Below are 16020 nucleotides of genomic sequence, written 5' to 3'. Positions count from 1 at the left end.
CTTCCCGGCCCGGGGAGGAGAGGGAAGGGAGCCAGACAGGCAGCGCCGGCGGGGTGCTCCCACCCGGCGGGGCTGCAGCCAGCGAGGAGGGGGACGGAGGGAGGAGGGGGAAGGAGCCCGCCTCGCTCAGCGCTGGCTGCCCCGGGACATGCCGGGCTAGGCAGAAGGGGAGACCCGCCGGGCAGCTGCTGCTGCTGCTGCTGCTGCTGCTGCTGCTCCTGCTCCCGCCGCCCCCCGGGACCGGCTGGGGCCGCCCGCCGCCGCCGCCGCCGCGCCTGGCCCAGGAAGCGCCATCCCAGCACTGACTAATCAACAGGGTGCGAGCAACGCCTGCGCAGCTGCCGCTCCTCCCCGCGCCGAAAAGGAAAGTGCCGGGCTGCCCGCCCGGCGGGGAGCGCCGCCGCCGCCGCCGCCAAGCCTGTCCCTCTCACTCCACCCTCCGACCGCTCGCCCGACGTGCAGCCCGCCCGCCGCCGCGCAGGGCCCCGCCGGGGGGAGCCGTCGGGCGGCCCCGCAGGTGTGTGTGTCCCCGTCCGTGTCCCCCCCCCCCCCCGCCCCGGGAACCGCCGGGGCTGGGAAAGCGCGGGGAGACCCTGGCAGCGCACCCGGTGAAGCAGGGTGCGGGGTTTAATGGCCCGTAGGTCGGTGCGCGGGTTGGAGGCTCCGGCGTCTCTCCGAGCACATGGATTTACATGTGCTGCTTCCCTGCAAAAGGGGACGGAGATCCGTCTGCATGCGCGTTTACGTTTACAGTTGGCAGATAAAAAGTCTCACTTCATTTATCAAAGCAATTTTGAGCAAGCGGGTTGCATTGTGTCTTCCCGCTATTTAATTTAGTATAGGAACTTTGCCTGTGAAATCCATCCTACATTAAAAAAAAATCCAATTAGATGGCAACTTTGATTATGTATCTATTGTTTTCACCTGTGAACCATGGGTGGGTATTTAAAGTATGAAGAGTAGTGCACAGAAGTTGGAGGAAAATCTTTGACTTATTTCTATCATTGTTACTGCACATGCAAGTATTACGTATATTGCATATTCGAGGGTCTTCAGACCACAGGAAAATTTAAAATCAACTATTAGTTCTCTTTTCAGAGTGGCTTATGTGATGAAGTCTTACATGATCTTCATAAGATATTTTATTTAATGTTACCATTTTTTAATGCATTTTTACCTCTAGACTGCAGAAACTCTGGGAAATTAGACCAGAAAAACTAACTCCTGGGTGGTTGCATTATACCGTGCTTAAGTTTATTTTGTTCACTTGTGTGTCAAAACTGTTTATTTTATTGCAGTAAACTTGGCTACATCTAAGGCTGTACTGTTGACCAGAAACATAAAAGTGCCTTTCAGCAATTTGTAAAACGACTGAAAACATCCACAGCTAACATCGCTCTCCAGGCTCCATCTTCCGCGGTATCTATCTTTGAGACTGCTGGGGATGGCAGAGCTCGGGGAAAAGCTGTTGTAGGAAGAGCTCTCCTGCCGCTCGCCCTTCCTCTCGCGCCTGGTGAAGGGCCAGCCACTGCTGCGTGCCTTTGTAACTGCTGGTGCCAGCAGCACCGCGAGCACGAGGAGGGCTGAGACAGACACGCTCTTGTTCTGCTCTGCTGCAAACAGAGACTGGGACTTTATCCATGCTCTCCAAGATGAAACAAAGACCGTGGAAGCCAGTCGGCACAGAGGATTACAGAAAACCCAAGTTATCGTGCTTTAAATGGATCTGGGTTGTTTGAACCTCATCCTGATGTGGGTCCATGCTTCAGCTACACAGTTTGGCACTGGGTTTTCCCAGCACTACGAAAAACCTTCGTTCTCTACACTCAGTCATGCTGCTGTTAGATCCTACCTAACAGAACAGTTAGCTTTAAAAATATGACACTGGATTTTTTTTCAAAGTAGCTTCCCTTTTACAGAGTCCACCAAATGCTTTGAACAACTTCAGTGAATTAAGCTATTGAAGTGCAAAGTAATATAATAGCTAAGAGCATTATTGTTGAAATACGGAAAGCAAAGGCATGGTTTTAACTCGTTCAGGTTTGACGAGGTTATTGGGTGCAGTGTATACGGCAAAGCAGATCAGGTCAGACTGGGATTCACCAGGACTTGAAGCACTAGTCTGTCAAGATTTGTTTTTAAACACTATCTTGGGTACCATTAATTCCAGGATAGATACCATCTCACAGTGTAGGCTTCTCTCAGACATCGTGCACTTCTGCTGTCTGGGAAGAAACGCATCTTTCACACAGAAATAGTTACTGCTGATTTTTCTTTAAAGACTTTTTCATTCTTCAGATGGTTTTAGATGTCCTACTGCTTTTAAGTCTGTCTTCGTGTAACTGTGTGTTCTCTCCAACCAGTGGAAACCCAACCCACTCTTACCCATCCTACTGGAACAAGATGCATTTTTTAAAAATGTAACTTCTAGATACTATCTAAATTACATCGTTATTTCCAGGCAAAGAGACATCATAAAGCTTACTAGTATTTAAATGTCTCGCTGGAGCTCTTAGAGTGACTTTGTTATGTGTCCTAACTGTACTACAGCTCAACCTCCTTGAAACATATTCTAATATTACATACACAGTATTCAAATCACCAGCACATATGAATCTCAGACGATTTCTTGTTTTAACTGCACCTTATGTATAATTAACACTTTAGATATAATAATTTCTCTGATGTCTAGCAACGCCTTAGTCCCTTAGCGTGATCTCTTACCAGTCTCCTCCTGGTGCAAAATGCTAACGAAGAACAATCACTGTGAGCAGATCCACCTCAGGACCAGGGCCTCAGTTACACAACATCTTAGGTTTTGTGTATGTGCCTTTCAGGCGGCATTCAGAGACAGTCTTTATGTATCAACAGCAAATTGTCGCCATGAAACCATAAGCAGTGGCAGGGGGACTCAGAATAATTCCTGAAATTATTCTTAAATGCATTTTGAATTGACTGACTTTCATGTTGATTTCACAACACATTTATGCAGCAGGCTGTAAAATCTCTAGTATATATTTATTCCATTGCCAATAAAATTATTTTTAAAGCATTTTGGATCATCATCAGTTCATATCTATGCTAACATTTAAAATGGAGCTGTTCACAACAAACTGATTTTAGTATGAATCTGGTAACATGCTTTACGCTGTAGTATGCATACACCAAATAAAACTCTGAGCCTTATGCAGTAAGTTTCATGTGAAGCCATCATAGTCAGTATTTCTTTAAAAACCCTCATGAATTTGCATTCCTTCTTCCTACATGTGATTTGCCTTTATATCAAAGGCCTGATTTTCATAATAAATATTTACAAGTCCAATGGGAAACAACAGGAGATGCAGTGATCATTTCAGAATCAGATCCTAAATACCTACCCTTCTCGGAGGCGAGGGGGAAAGGGGAAAGAGAACAATGCATTTGATATAGTTGATGTCTGTGCATCTCATGTTTTGAAAGAGAACGCTATTCCTGTCTTACTGACAAAATCCAAGCAATCTTTGCTCGTGCAAGGTATTCTAAAGAGATCTGAGGGTCTGGTGTGAACACTCACCTTTTATCTTCTATTTCACTGTAAGAGGTGTCCTCCTTTTTCCAGTCAAATCCCTTATTTAACCTTTATTTATTCTAAAAATTCCATCTGTGGGAATTTGTGTGACACTATCATCCAGCCAGCTTTGGAGAGAACTAAATGAAGACAATGCTGTCAACTTACATCCTATTTTCTAGTTGGGAAAATGCCTCCAAACGCAGAGTGTTCCAGTTTGGGGGGAGGGTTTTTGGTCCTTTCTAGTGAGAGTGGCGGTTTTCCCCCAGTGGCACACTCCTGTGAACGTAGTCCATGATGCATATGCTTAGAAAAAGGCATTTGTTTTGCTCCAGGAGAGCAAAAGATGCGAAGAGGAGAGCACTCATGCTGCCTAGAGTGTTAGGTGAAGCATGCTGCATCAGCTAGCGGGGGTGAGGCATCCTGCAAACACTGCATGGAAACCTAAATATTTGCATCTCCCTAAGGTGGGCCAGTGACTGGATCATACCTAAGCCACAAGTAGTAGAAAATACTGCAAGAAGGAAAAATGTATAGAAGAAATTCTTGTATTTGGAATTCTGATTAGCTATACAGAGAAGAAATTAAAATTACGGATCAGTCTGACCCTCTTTTATCTATTTTCATCATTAGGAAGAGGAGGAGGAACTAAATGGAGACTTAAACTCAGAGAACTAGTAGCTAAACTTCTGCAAGTTCAGGACAGCTTAAAGTTCATCGGAGATCCACTGCTGAAGGCAAAACTGCAGGATTTGATCTACACAGAGGAAGGAGAGGAAGTGAAATAAAGACTAACTTGACTGAATCTTAAGATCTTCAGCGACCTGAAAGAAAGTAGAAAGTAGGCCAAATTACTAAATTATGAATAGATGTATAGACTATGTATGGACAAAATCAGAAAGGTAAGGTCCCAAAATGTTAGAAAATTGGATTTAAAAGACAGCAAGGATGTTGCAAAGATGCATAGTGAGAAGACCAAGGAAAAAACTGGTCTGTTATTCCATAGAGGGGGAAATGTATTTAATCATCACCTAATGACTGGTGATGCTGAGACGCCAGTACCCTTAATGCCTTTTTTAACCTCAGTCTTCAACTGAAGAAGGCAGATGTGATTTCACTACTAGCACCACTGACAAAAGTGTAAGAGCTTAGGCTAGAAAAATGAAGAAATAGACTGGAAAATACTTAGATAAGTTAAAGATTTTTTGATAGACTGGACCTGATCAAACTCCCTTAGAGTTCAAGCAATGTTAGAGCTGCTACTGATTATCTCCAAGAATCAATAGAGAATGAGTGAGGTTCCAGAAAACTCAAAAAGGATTGCATCTCTCTCAAAGGGTGGAGGGAGAGAGCTCTACAAACTGGTTAGCTGAATTTCTACCCCCCCCCCCCCCCCCCCAAAAAAAGGTTTCAACAGGTTATCCAACCATTTGCAAGAATCTAGAAAGTAAAGATATGAGAAGTAACAGCATGGGTTTGTCAGTAACAAATAATACCAGATCAATCTAGTCTACTATCAGATGGTAACAGGCTTCGTGGATAGGGTAGAAAGAGTGAGGAACATAGGGTTTCATATAATCTGCTCTTAACTGAAAAAAAATACGGTCTAGACAAGTATATAAAATGAGTGCAAAATTATTTGGAAATAATTAGTACTCCCAAGCTGAAAGGATACATTGAATGGGATTTCACTGAGATCTGTCTTAGATCCAATACAGAACCATTCAGTACTTTCATCTACATCTTTGATAACTGAACAGAGTACACTTACTCACATTTGGAGACCCTATCTACAGAAAGAGGCTCCAACTATGCTGGAGCACAGCATTATGATTCAGAAGGATCTTGGCAGATTGGAGAAACTGAAATGCCACTGAATAAGGAGAAACAGAAGGTTCTACACATACAAAGGAATAATGAACGGCACAAGTACATACCAGGACAAAAAAGCAGTTCTTCAGAAAAGAGATGACGGATCACGAGCAGTGCTAGGCTATCTTGCATTATGCTGATGCTGAAATGCATAAATAGGAGTACCATAAATAAGATAACGAAAAAATCATTTTAATCTATCCAGATGTTACTATTTAAACTGGAATAGTCTGCTCCGTCTTCAGGTCTATACTCCAGGATAGTTGAGAACCGACTCAAAAATATCGAGAGGAGAAAGACAAAAATGGCAAAGGATTCTGAAAACCCAAACTACAAGAGAGGGGGCAGGCAGAGGTGGTCACCTACATCAAGAGGAAAGGGAGAACCTTCTTTCCATGTTTACCAGTTAGGTTAGGTATTAGGAAGCTTCCTGCTTGCCAAACCAGTTAAGTAAGGCCTGTAGGCCACTCAGAGAGACCGTGAAACCTCCATCACCGCAGGTCTCTAAACATCTTCCTTCAGTACAGCAGGGACAGCTGATCTGAGGCTGAGGTAAGATGAGGACCTAGACAGCCTCTCAAAATCCCTTCCAGCACTATGTTCTTCCTCTGCTATGGTTCTAACTAAGGCAGGGATTATCCTTTGTTCCTTGTTTTCAGATTTTGCTCTAAACGCTAGCTGAAGTGACTGGCCATGATGAGTAGTCAGGAGCGGCTGTAAATATGTAGCCCTTCCCATCCTTTCACACCCCTTCTCCAAGCATACTAAATGGCCTAGCGGCACAGTAACCTGGCAGTATGCTCAGGCACGTTAGGTCCCATGTGCTTCAGAAATCATTTTCCAGTTGAGCTCACTGTCTCAATACAAAATTTAATAATAATTTGATATTATGGCAACCTGCAAACAGCCCTCAAAAAAGAAGGAGGTATATTTCAGGAGGGTAGTGACATTCCAGAACAATAAGCCAGTGGAGTTAGTTATTCTGGATGTGCTGGGATAGCTCACAACACAATTTTGCACAGTAGTATTATTCATTCACAAATGGTGATAAAACAATTAAATTTAATAATCAGCAAGAACCACATCTCCCAGGCAAAAAAAAAATCAATAAAAAGACAATATAATCACCACAGTTCTTCAGATTTCCCTACTTGTGTTTGCTTTGTGCATGTCCTGCAGGTTTGTGTTCTCTTTGCTTTTGATTAAAGAAAAAGAAACTGGCATCCTGATTCTGCCCTCATTTAAATTTAAATAAAATCTGATAACCTCCACTGAAATTAAAGATATTACATACCAGTACAAAACAGATCTAAATGAGCAGAAGCAGATACCTGATGTATTTATACTTTAAGAAAATAACAAATATCTCACAATATCAAACAAGCACTGCATACCCTTTTAATATTGTGATCATTTACAACAAAAGGAACATTTGAAAATGCAGGTATGCTGGTAACACCTACGTGAATTATTTTATAGAACGATAAAAGTTTATATTAGCAAGATAATTATTACTGGATGCATTCTGTTGTTCCATGTTTTCTGCCTTCTATGGGAGGTTCAGCAACATGCTGATCTTGTATATGGCTTATTCTTTTCTCTCAGCCCTCACCTTTGCAGCCTCCCTGTTCAAGGGTATTCAAATGACACACGTTTCTGAAATGGATATAAAAGAAACAAAGCCAAAAATTCCCAGAAAATTATCTTAGGGGACTGCAGTAAATATCAGCTACCTGAAGAGATGTTATCTGGGGGACAGCATAAGTGATTTCATGTATCAGAAGGTTGCCTGTGTGACGATGTCAATGTTCATTACATTACCAATCTGGTATAAATAACACAGAAAAAAAAAGTAAAAGTAAATTTTTTTTAATAAGAGAAAATTAGTACACTTAGATTTCATTTCTGCAAACATTTGTATGCAAATGCAGTCATCCTGTGATGCATCTAATAATTCCAAAGTCAGATAACTGTTTTAACTTCACACTAAAAATACGAAAATATAATATAAACGTATCAAAACATTTGGCAACAAAGTTTGTGTAATACAAAGGATGCCTAAATACTGTGTTTTGGGATTACAGGCTCACTTTTAAAACCTTGTATGTTCCTTTGCAATAGTTAATATTTTCTGAAGAGAAAATGGAATAAGAAACAGTATTTCAGAATGCACAGCAGGTTCTCTTCTTACTTTCATTTAGAGCCACAACATCTAAGTCATATAATACACAGGATTTCTGTAAAACAAACAAAAGCAAACAATTAAGATAACTAGAACACAACAGTTGAAAAGTTTGAATTTTCACATATTTTAATATGTAAAAGATTTGGTAGGGTCACTGGATATATTTTTCCTTTAAATATTTAATTAAAAGATGGACATTTTCTAATAAATTATACAGAGACTGATGCCCATGCAAGTCCCACCTTGCTATATTTACATTCTTTAGCTGCCTCAAACATCTGACCTAACCTCCTAACTCTGAAGGTGACAGATGATAGAAAGCGTCTTTTGAGGAGACACTACAAACCATATGAACTGATCCTGTAAATCTTTACTCATATGAATTGTTCTAGAAGTACAGGTTCTTCTGTTGACTACACCAATTTTCACTAATTTGCAGTTCAGTACACTAATCTTTGAAGTACTGAGCATGGAGTGCAAAAATCCAGTTGAAAGGAATAGGGAAATATAGAACATCAGTACCCATTAAAAAAAGGCACAGGCTATTAATTGCTATAAAGGACATTAACTTGTTTTGTGAAATTCACTAAAATTCTCTATTTTCTTGCCTCTATTTAATAACCAGGAATACCTCCAAATGGAAACAACTCAGTCTTTATCAAGATAAATTATCAAAATAGCACTCTGCCCTTGTGAAACATTTATGTACTGATTGCAAAAGCAGATTTAAGAAAAAAATAAAAATCAGCAAACTCTTCCTTTCAGCAATAAACTCAACTAGATAATTAGCGCTGACCAGAGAAACAATCAAATCCAGTTGTGCAATACAGTATGAGTACATGTTGCAATCTTGTAATCTAAAACTATGAACACTGAACCCTGAACTCAGGCACAAAGACATAGAGAATATTGTCACATGCCTAGGAAAAAAAATGTCCTAACTTCTCTACTTGCCATTTTCCTGCCTGCTTCTTGGCAGGTTTACCAAGTATGTAATGGTACACAGAGAAGTAAGTGCAACCACTGGATTCACCACATTCCTCTCTCAACCCAAACCCAACAGCCATAAACAACCATTTCTGACAATAAAGAGAAGCGTCCAGAGAGGACAGCCATCTAAGCTGGAATTCATGAAATTCAAAGCACAGGAAAAAAAAGGAAGAGGGAAAAAAAGGCATCATGTAGTACAATGCTAATCATGATTCAGAATTGAGAACTTACACATACCATGTCACAGGGTACTTGAACATTGACTACATCCAGAAAGGTTCACCTAAAATTACTCAGCTGAATCAAAACGAGGGGAAAATAAAAGGTTCCCCCACGTTACAATAAGCCTTATACCAATTTGGGTGAGAATATTTAACGCTACCTAAAATTCTGGAGAAGACGCATGAAATCTGTTTCCTTTTTCCTTCTGTAGCCATAGTTTTAGCTCTTCCAGCATGCTGGCTGCCCTGTGCCAGGACCATCCCCACGAAGAGACTGGCTGAGCCCATTCCTCCCTGGGGCTGCAGGGACCCAGGGAGGCTTCCACAGTCCACGCTGCTGGGGGAGAAGATGAAACACCTGGGAAGGGATCAGAAGTGATGGATAGAGGCAGGAGTGGAGGGCAGGAAAGGTATCGTAGTGTCCAAGCCTCAGGACTGATGCCAAAGCTGTCATCAGTAAAATTCTTAACACTTACTGTTCTGACTCTGGGGGTACTGGAAAACTGTGACTTACTGACTTTAGGAATCACTTGTCATTAGTCACATATAAATCATGTATGAAGAAATACAGCATGTGTACTTTTACTTGGTTTTTTGTTGGAGTGACAAGTACCAACAGACATAACATTTTTATTACCCTTGAGAGTTCGCACAAATTCCAACATGCAGCTTCGTAACTTCTGATTTGTTTTAATTTTCTACACAGTTGTGTAAGGTGCTTGAGTACAGGCATTAGCCATTATGATTTGTGCTAGGTGGAGACCGTATTTGGTCATCTTCAAGCGTAGACAGTAAATGTAAAGTATGAAGACCTTTTTAAAAGAGGGAGCAAGGCAGAATCAAAGTACACAACCATAACCTTGTCATCGCCAGGAACAAGACACCACTGTGGTTTAGAGATAAGATTCGGGGGGGGGGGGGGGGGGGGGGGGGGGGGAGCTTTGGAAGATAATGGTACAATAAGAAATTTAAATTCACTCTATTGAGACAAGAAATAACACTGAGCATTGATTATTGTGGACATAAACTAAGTAGGTTTTGTTTCACCCCTGCTTTTTCTTCAGAAGAAAAAAATTCAGTTTAAGTAGTAAAAGAGTTCTAGAAAAACCCCTGTTTGAACAATTTCAGAATTCAGGTTTCACTTAACTTTAGAGGAAACAGGTAATTTGAAAGCGCTGCAGGTTATACCTAACTTCATGCTTTCAGTTAAAGGGGAGAAATGTGCATGTTCCTTAAACACTGAAGATGCTTATTTGCAAATATTTTACTACTTAATAGTACTTTTGGGTGGCAAGTAAGCTGTTCATGTATCCTTAGCAAGGATCCTCAGTACTATAAGTGATTACGAATGGTGAAACCTATTTGACAATGAAATGGTTCATATAATCTGTAAAATCATTATCTGATAGTAGTTCATCAACAAATTAGCCAGGACAGAAAGACAAGAACCACCTCTCCACAAATAAAGAAAAGGTAATAGTTTGTTTTAAAAGCCATTTAAAAGTTGAGGACTTCAAGAATCACTTCAGTTTGATAAGACTATTCCATACAGGATCTTCATCAAGCAAATAAGGGCCTGGGATTCATTTAAGCAAATGTGCTATACACACATTTAAAAAGTGCACATTCGTAACCTGAAGAGATACTACGAGTCCTGCATAAAGCACTGAAGGAACGATCAAGCAATCCCACGTAGTGCTCAACTTCAGCCAAGCCTTGGAAGAGGTGGGGCACCCTCCTCTCCTGAAATTACAGCAGGGAGGTATGCAAATCTCTCCCACCCGCGAGAACAAGGCGGGCAGCATTCCTTCTTCAGGGCTCCCTGAACACTAACACTTCCAGCTCACATTTCAGCTCAGCCTGTTGTAACTCACTCCTCCACAAGCCAGCCACAAACAGCCGAAAACTGTGAAAAGGTGAAAAGAACCAAAAAGGTACCGAGAAGCTCAAGTTTCCACTTCAGCATCTTGGGCAAAGTGGGGTTTTGAAAATACCGCCACAGACACAGATACCGCTCCACCATGCAGTGATTTTAGTAAGACGTTGAAACTTCCTGCTATCAAATACTAGTTTTTCCTGTTAAATAGCACAGCAGACATGTCTCACCTAACAGGCAAGCATCTGTTTAAGCTGGTTTTAAGCTTCCTGCAGAATCAGTGGAGAAAATCAGACAGAATGAACAGACAGGTCTCCACAGCCAGCTGTCTCTCCTCCCCAGCTCTAAGCAGAGTTTGTATCCCTGGTGTGCAATAGATACCTCATTTGTAGACACAGCAATTGTGATGAGATGGCTGAGATCCCAAATGTTTTTTGCCTTTTTTTCTTTTTTTTGATCAGGGAAAGAGACCTAAGCTGGTATACAAGGGGAAATATTATAAAAAAATAAGGGAAGCTCTTTGAATGGCATCTAATGGAGTAAATTTATAAATCTTAGTTAAGATCAGCTGCCCTTTCCTTGCTGGAAAACTGCTCAGATTAGCAGTGTCATACCAAGTTGGATTCACCTACTCCAGCACCACTTCTTGGTATTTTGATACTGTTTTCGTTATTTTGGAGGTGGGGTTCACTATGGGTTTGGAAGAATTTTACTCTATATATTTCAATGCCCCCATCAAAGGCAGACCTGGAGTGCCTGTAGGAGAACTATAAGCTTTAGAGAAACAAGCAGAAGGGACTGTAACTGAAGTTCCTATTATTTATAACTTCTTGAAATTCCAGGCATTTTTATTCTCCCTAATGACAAAATGATCATAGTTAATGACCGCAATCATTTTGTTTATATTTAACAGTGATAGTTGACAAAGATTGGCAAAGCATGGCAGAGAATCTTGTGCAACCAAGTTCATGTGACTTCCACACCTCAACTACCAGTAGAGAGAGCTCAGTTATTAAGATCAGTCCTGCCATTTTCTTAACCTTAATTTTCCTTGTATTCTGTAATTCTAGGGTTGAAATTACTTGTTCAAAATGCAAGACAGTCCTCTCGCAACAGGTATGGGCAGGACAGGGCACAAGCAGTGTCAAGCAAGAGCTAGGGATACATTAGCAGGGAAAGCAGTCACGGGGGGGGAGCAGGGAGAGGAGCAGGAGAGGAGCAGGACAGGGTACAGGGTCAGGCACAGCAGGATCTGACTGCTGCAGAACACCTTCCTCAAGAAATGGGGACAAAGTCCTTGCTCCCAAATCCTGCTATTCCACAATGTCTAAAACACATCTAACCCACTGGCAAAGTATGGGTCTCTATCTCCCTCTTCTGTTAATACCACAGAGACTATAACAATGTACTACAATTAGTTATTTCACAAACTTGAGAAGACACCTGCGCTGTTACTCTAAGGTTTCTCAACCCTACAGATCATCTATGTAGGGATTAATATAGTTCCACCTCACAAACCCTATTTAAGAGAGCAATCAGGCTTCAAAGTCAAGATCTTGCAGAAGCAGCAAATGCCAGAAGTAAGTCGAGGGTGTAACTTTCCTTTGGTCTCCTGGAGTTTAATTTATTTAACTTTAATCATATGAAACCATATAGGCTGAGATATGGAGTCCTCTATAATCAATGGAGAGAGAAAGGCACCTCCAGAACACAATTTTAACCTAAAAAGATGCATCTCTTTCCAGTGAACAGAGATGATTCCAGACAACCACACCAGACCAGTCATGGAAATTTTAGCTGGCTAAGGTTGCACGCTAAGATGAATCTCATTCCCTATACTCAAATGTTATGATTAAGTTTTGATTTACATGACCTAATTATATGCTACTGTTTCCAGAAGAATATCTGGCGCATTCAATGTCCAGAACAGACTTTTTTTTTTTAATTAAACAAGATAGTGTAGTAAAATTATGCCCTACATTGCACCAGCACAAAGTGAGTTGGTACCATTTATCGTCTTTGCTTTAATCTCTGTACCTTGGTTCCCATGTGTGCAATGCTGAGTATACTACCTAAGGTTACTAAGAAGGTTATGAAGATAAAAATCTAAAATAGATCTAAAATACAGCATTAAGAGCATTACAAAAAACCTCATGAAGAAATTAATATTCTGTGGTCAGTACAAGATAAACAAAGGGCAAATAAAGCCTGGGGCTCCATGCATGACTGAGGATAATAAAGAAATACTGAATGTGCACTGCTGGAGACACAGGGATCTTTTGGACAAACTAACAATTCCATGAACCTTGGCAATAATGAAATCCGATTTCCTATGGATTTGGGTCTTGCAGTGAATTAAATTTGATATCCGTGATGCAAGCTCCAGCTGGAGTGGCTGGTTGAAGCATTTTTCAGTCTCTCTGTGTAGTCATCTCTGTCTAATACTGCATGAACTAATGCTGGAGACTTTCCTTCTGCAGAGTACTCTGCCTCTCCTCCACCCAGCACCTTATTTGCAGGGAAATCCTTGGGAGCTTAATTATCTTTTACTTTGACCTGTCAAATTTGTTTAAAATCAGCTAGCAAGTTCCAAAGGTACTTTAGGAGCAAAGGAATGGGGGACACAGTGTAATCCCAAAAATCTTGTTGCCATAGGAAAAGAAGGTAAAGAGATCAAGGAAGGACAGAATTGAGGCCTGCTACTTCTGAATGTTCAACTCAAATGACATCCAGCTGTTCAGCATTAAATGTTACTCTCAACAGCAAAGGGAAAGTTCTTAAATGGATTTTGACTGTTCTCTGCTCAGCAGATATATGTTTATTTAATATTATATTAAAACAATCTTAGTAGTCAATCACTCTTGGGAGGTAGGCAGAACATAAGTTTTGGTTAGTTTTACAGCAGTCTTCAGAAAAGGGCAAAATCTTAATTTTTTTTTCTTTTTGTTGAATACAGTTTCCCTCCTTCTGCTCCTAGTTCAGAAAAATACCAACCGCCACACCCACAAAGACAGAAATACAAAGGCTTGTAATATTTTTTTAAAAAGCTAGTTGAGAAGAATACTGCTCGTCAGCCATGAAACCAAACCACTGCATTCTGGGTGGTATTTTTTTGGTTTTGGTTGTTTTTTGAGGACTGACTCACAAGTACAAATAGTTCACTGGCAACCAGAAGCATTGTTAAGGAACAGCTGCCATCTATTAATGAACAGGTTTAGGCATATCTGAGACTCATAAGAATTGTGAATAAATAAAGTACTGTTGTTATTTGTCAACATGTCTAAGCAAACCTCTGGAATAAGCTGTGTCATTAACATTCATTTCCACTGCAGCCTTTTGAATACAATCAAATCAGTTATTATTAACTGATTGGTTTGAAAATCATGTGTTCTCAAAGATATGGCATGACTCCTTAGCTGTTACCAATGTAAGCTGTCAAATAACACCTGATTGTTTTAATGAGACTACCCGTGTAAATTAGAGCTGTAGGACTGAGACCCAGCATAGAATGGCTGAGACGATAAATATCTGAAAGGTCAAGCAGCGCTTTAGTTATCTGAATCGCTGGGATACAGAAGTCTTCTCTCTCCCTTAAGCCCACTACAAGTAAAACCACAAAAGAAGAGATAGGAAAATGCAGCACAAAATAATGACAATACAAACTTGCCTTTTTTTTTGTCTGACATATTTTAATGTGGTTTTTTCCCAATCCTCCACTGAACCACAACTTGTTCTAAATTTCAAGAGAATCAAGCAGCTCATTACTTCTGTATGAGCTCTACAACTCCGGACATTGATCTTCCCCATCTACAGGAGTGTTTTCTGTAGATTTAGTTAATAAAGAAATGCCCGTAGTAGATGGTGAACAAGAGTATATACAAAAAAATCGTACATTTTCTCAGATTAATACAGCGTACTGCAATGCATCTGAAAATGGTCTACTGCCTGCCAGCCTACCCTGCCTATCTATCTTACTTCTGAATGACCTTGCATACTTCCCCAAAGCATGGCCGTAATAGACTTTTCTAGGGAGTTCCTTAAAACGAGTTTCCTGTGTGGGACTGGTAAAGCAATGACATGCTTCCACTGAAGCATGTCATCAGTCTGAGACAGGTGGTCCTATTGCAGAAGTAAGGGAGGCCTGATATCCTGCTACCTCAGACATAGGTGTCTTGGGCCAAAACATTGTGCAAAGCTGTATCTCCTTTTTACGATCAGCAAGTACCTATTTTACCACACTACATGGTATGTAGTGGTAATGTATGAATGGATGTACGACTGAGGTGATCTCAGACTGGCATCTATCATGTCATTTTTCGCAGCTACTAGTCACACTTCCTACTGCACTTTCCCTTCTCCAAAATTTCATCTGTTAGAGGAAGTTAAAATTCAAGTGCTACATTCAGATTCACAGTTTTGTGAACAAGCAAATTATTTTGTCGAACCTGAAAACCATGATGAAACTGTATGGTAGATTTATTTTTTTTACTGTAAACTCTTTCTTACCAGGCCAGTGGCAAAACCAATTGGACTAAAGGAGTCCTTGTTTGAATCAACAAATGTATTTCACTAAAAATGGCAAATTAGACACCAAAGTAATGGTACGTGATGCCCCATCAGGGACTGCAAACGTTTCTAGATAAGGTGAAATGTTACTACAGACAAACCTGACAAATTCTCATGGACGTGTTTTCCAAACACACATACATGCACGCAGAGTGTACAGCTGTATTCTCAAGCAGTTCTAATTCAAGCCATGCAGCGGTGTAACATTTTCAACATGGTCTGCATTTGTTTGCATGTCCACACTACAAAACCCATGAATTTTCATGAAGATGAGTAGGAATTGTAAAGTTCCACTTAAAGTAAAATAAGTGCAGGCAATCTTAATGTGAGAAATATCCAAACATCATTTCTGCACGCTGCAGAGAATTCTCTCGGATCTTACCCAAACGCCCTGTGCAGAAATGCTTGCTTCACACATATTTGTCTTTGCAGCAGTTATTATCATAGCTATTGTTTTGTAGTTTTCATGCTTCATACTAACAAATATATTCTCTATTTACAGTAGACAATGTCTTTTTCATTTACAAGAAAATCAGAGTTATCTTATTTGAGACTTTTTGCCAACTATTCAAGGACCTGCCATTATCCGCCTGTTCTAAATGATATTTGACTGTTGAGTTACTGAGCTTCATTTTCATGCTAAAGGAATCAAAAGCTTTTTTTCTCTTTTTTTTCTCCCCCAAAATAACCAACTACAGTTTGTGTTATTGTATAATACGACAGGACTTTGATTTAGAAGCAGTCCAACCCTGAGCTATTATTC

The 16020-nt window shown here is 40.6% G+C and overlaps 1 protein-coding gene across 1 annotated transcript in view; it reads right to left on the bottom strand.

The window, feature by feature from the left end:
- Positions 1-7278: 7278 nt before the first annotated feature.
- Positions 7279-16020, bottom strand: part of LOC127013293 (ras-related protein Rab-10-like) — a 32595-nt gene continuing 23853 nt past the window's right edge. The window contains exon 6 of the mRNA XM_050892090.1: positions 7279-7656. Coding sequence (XP_050748047.1) covers positions 7582-7656 — 75 coding nt within the window. The 3' untranslated portion in view covers positions 7279-7581. The remainder of the gene's footprint in view (positions 7657-16020) is intronic.

The sequence above is a fragment of the Gymnogyps californianus genome, chromosome 2, assembly GCF_018139145.2.
Source record: "Gymnogyps californianus isolate 813 chromosome 2, ASM1813914v2, whole genome shotgun sequence".
In the NCBI taxonomy this organism is placed as follows: Eukaryota; Metazoa; Chordata; class Aves; order Accipitriformes; family Cathartidae; genus Gymnogyps; species Gymnogyps californianus.
The sequence above is the reverse complement of the archived record's forward strand: the minus strand, read 5'-3'. Positions and strand labels throughout refer to the sequence as shown.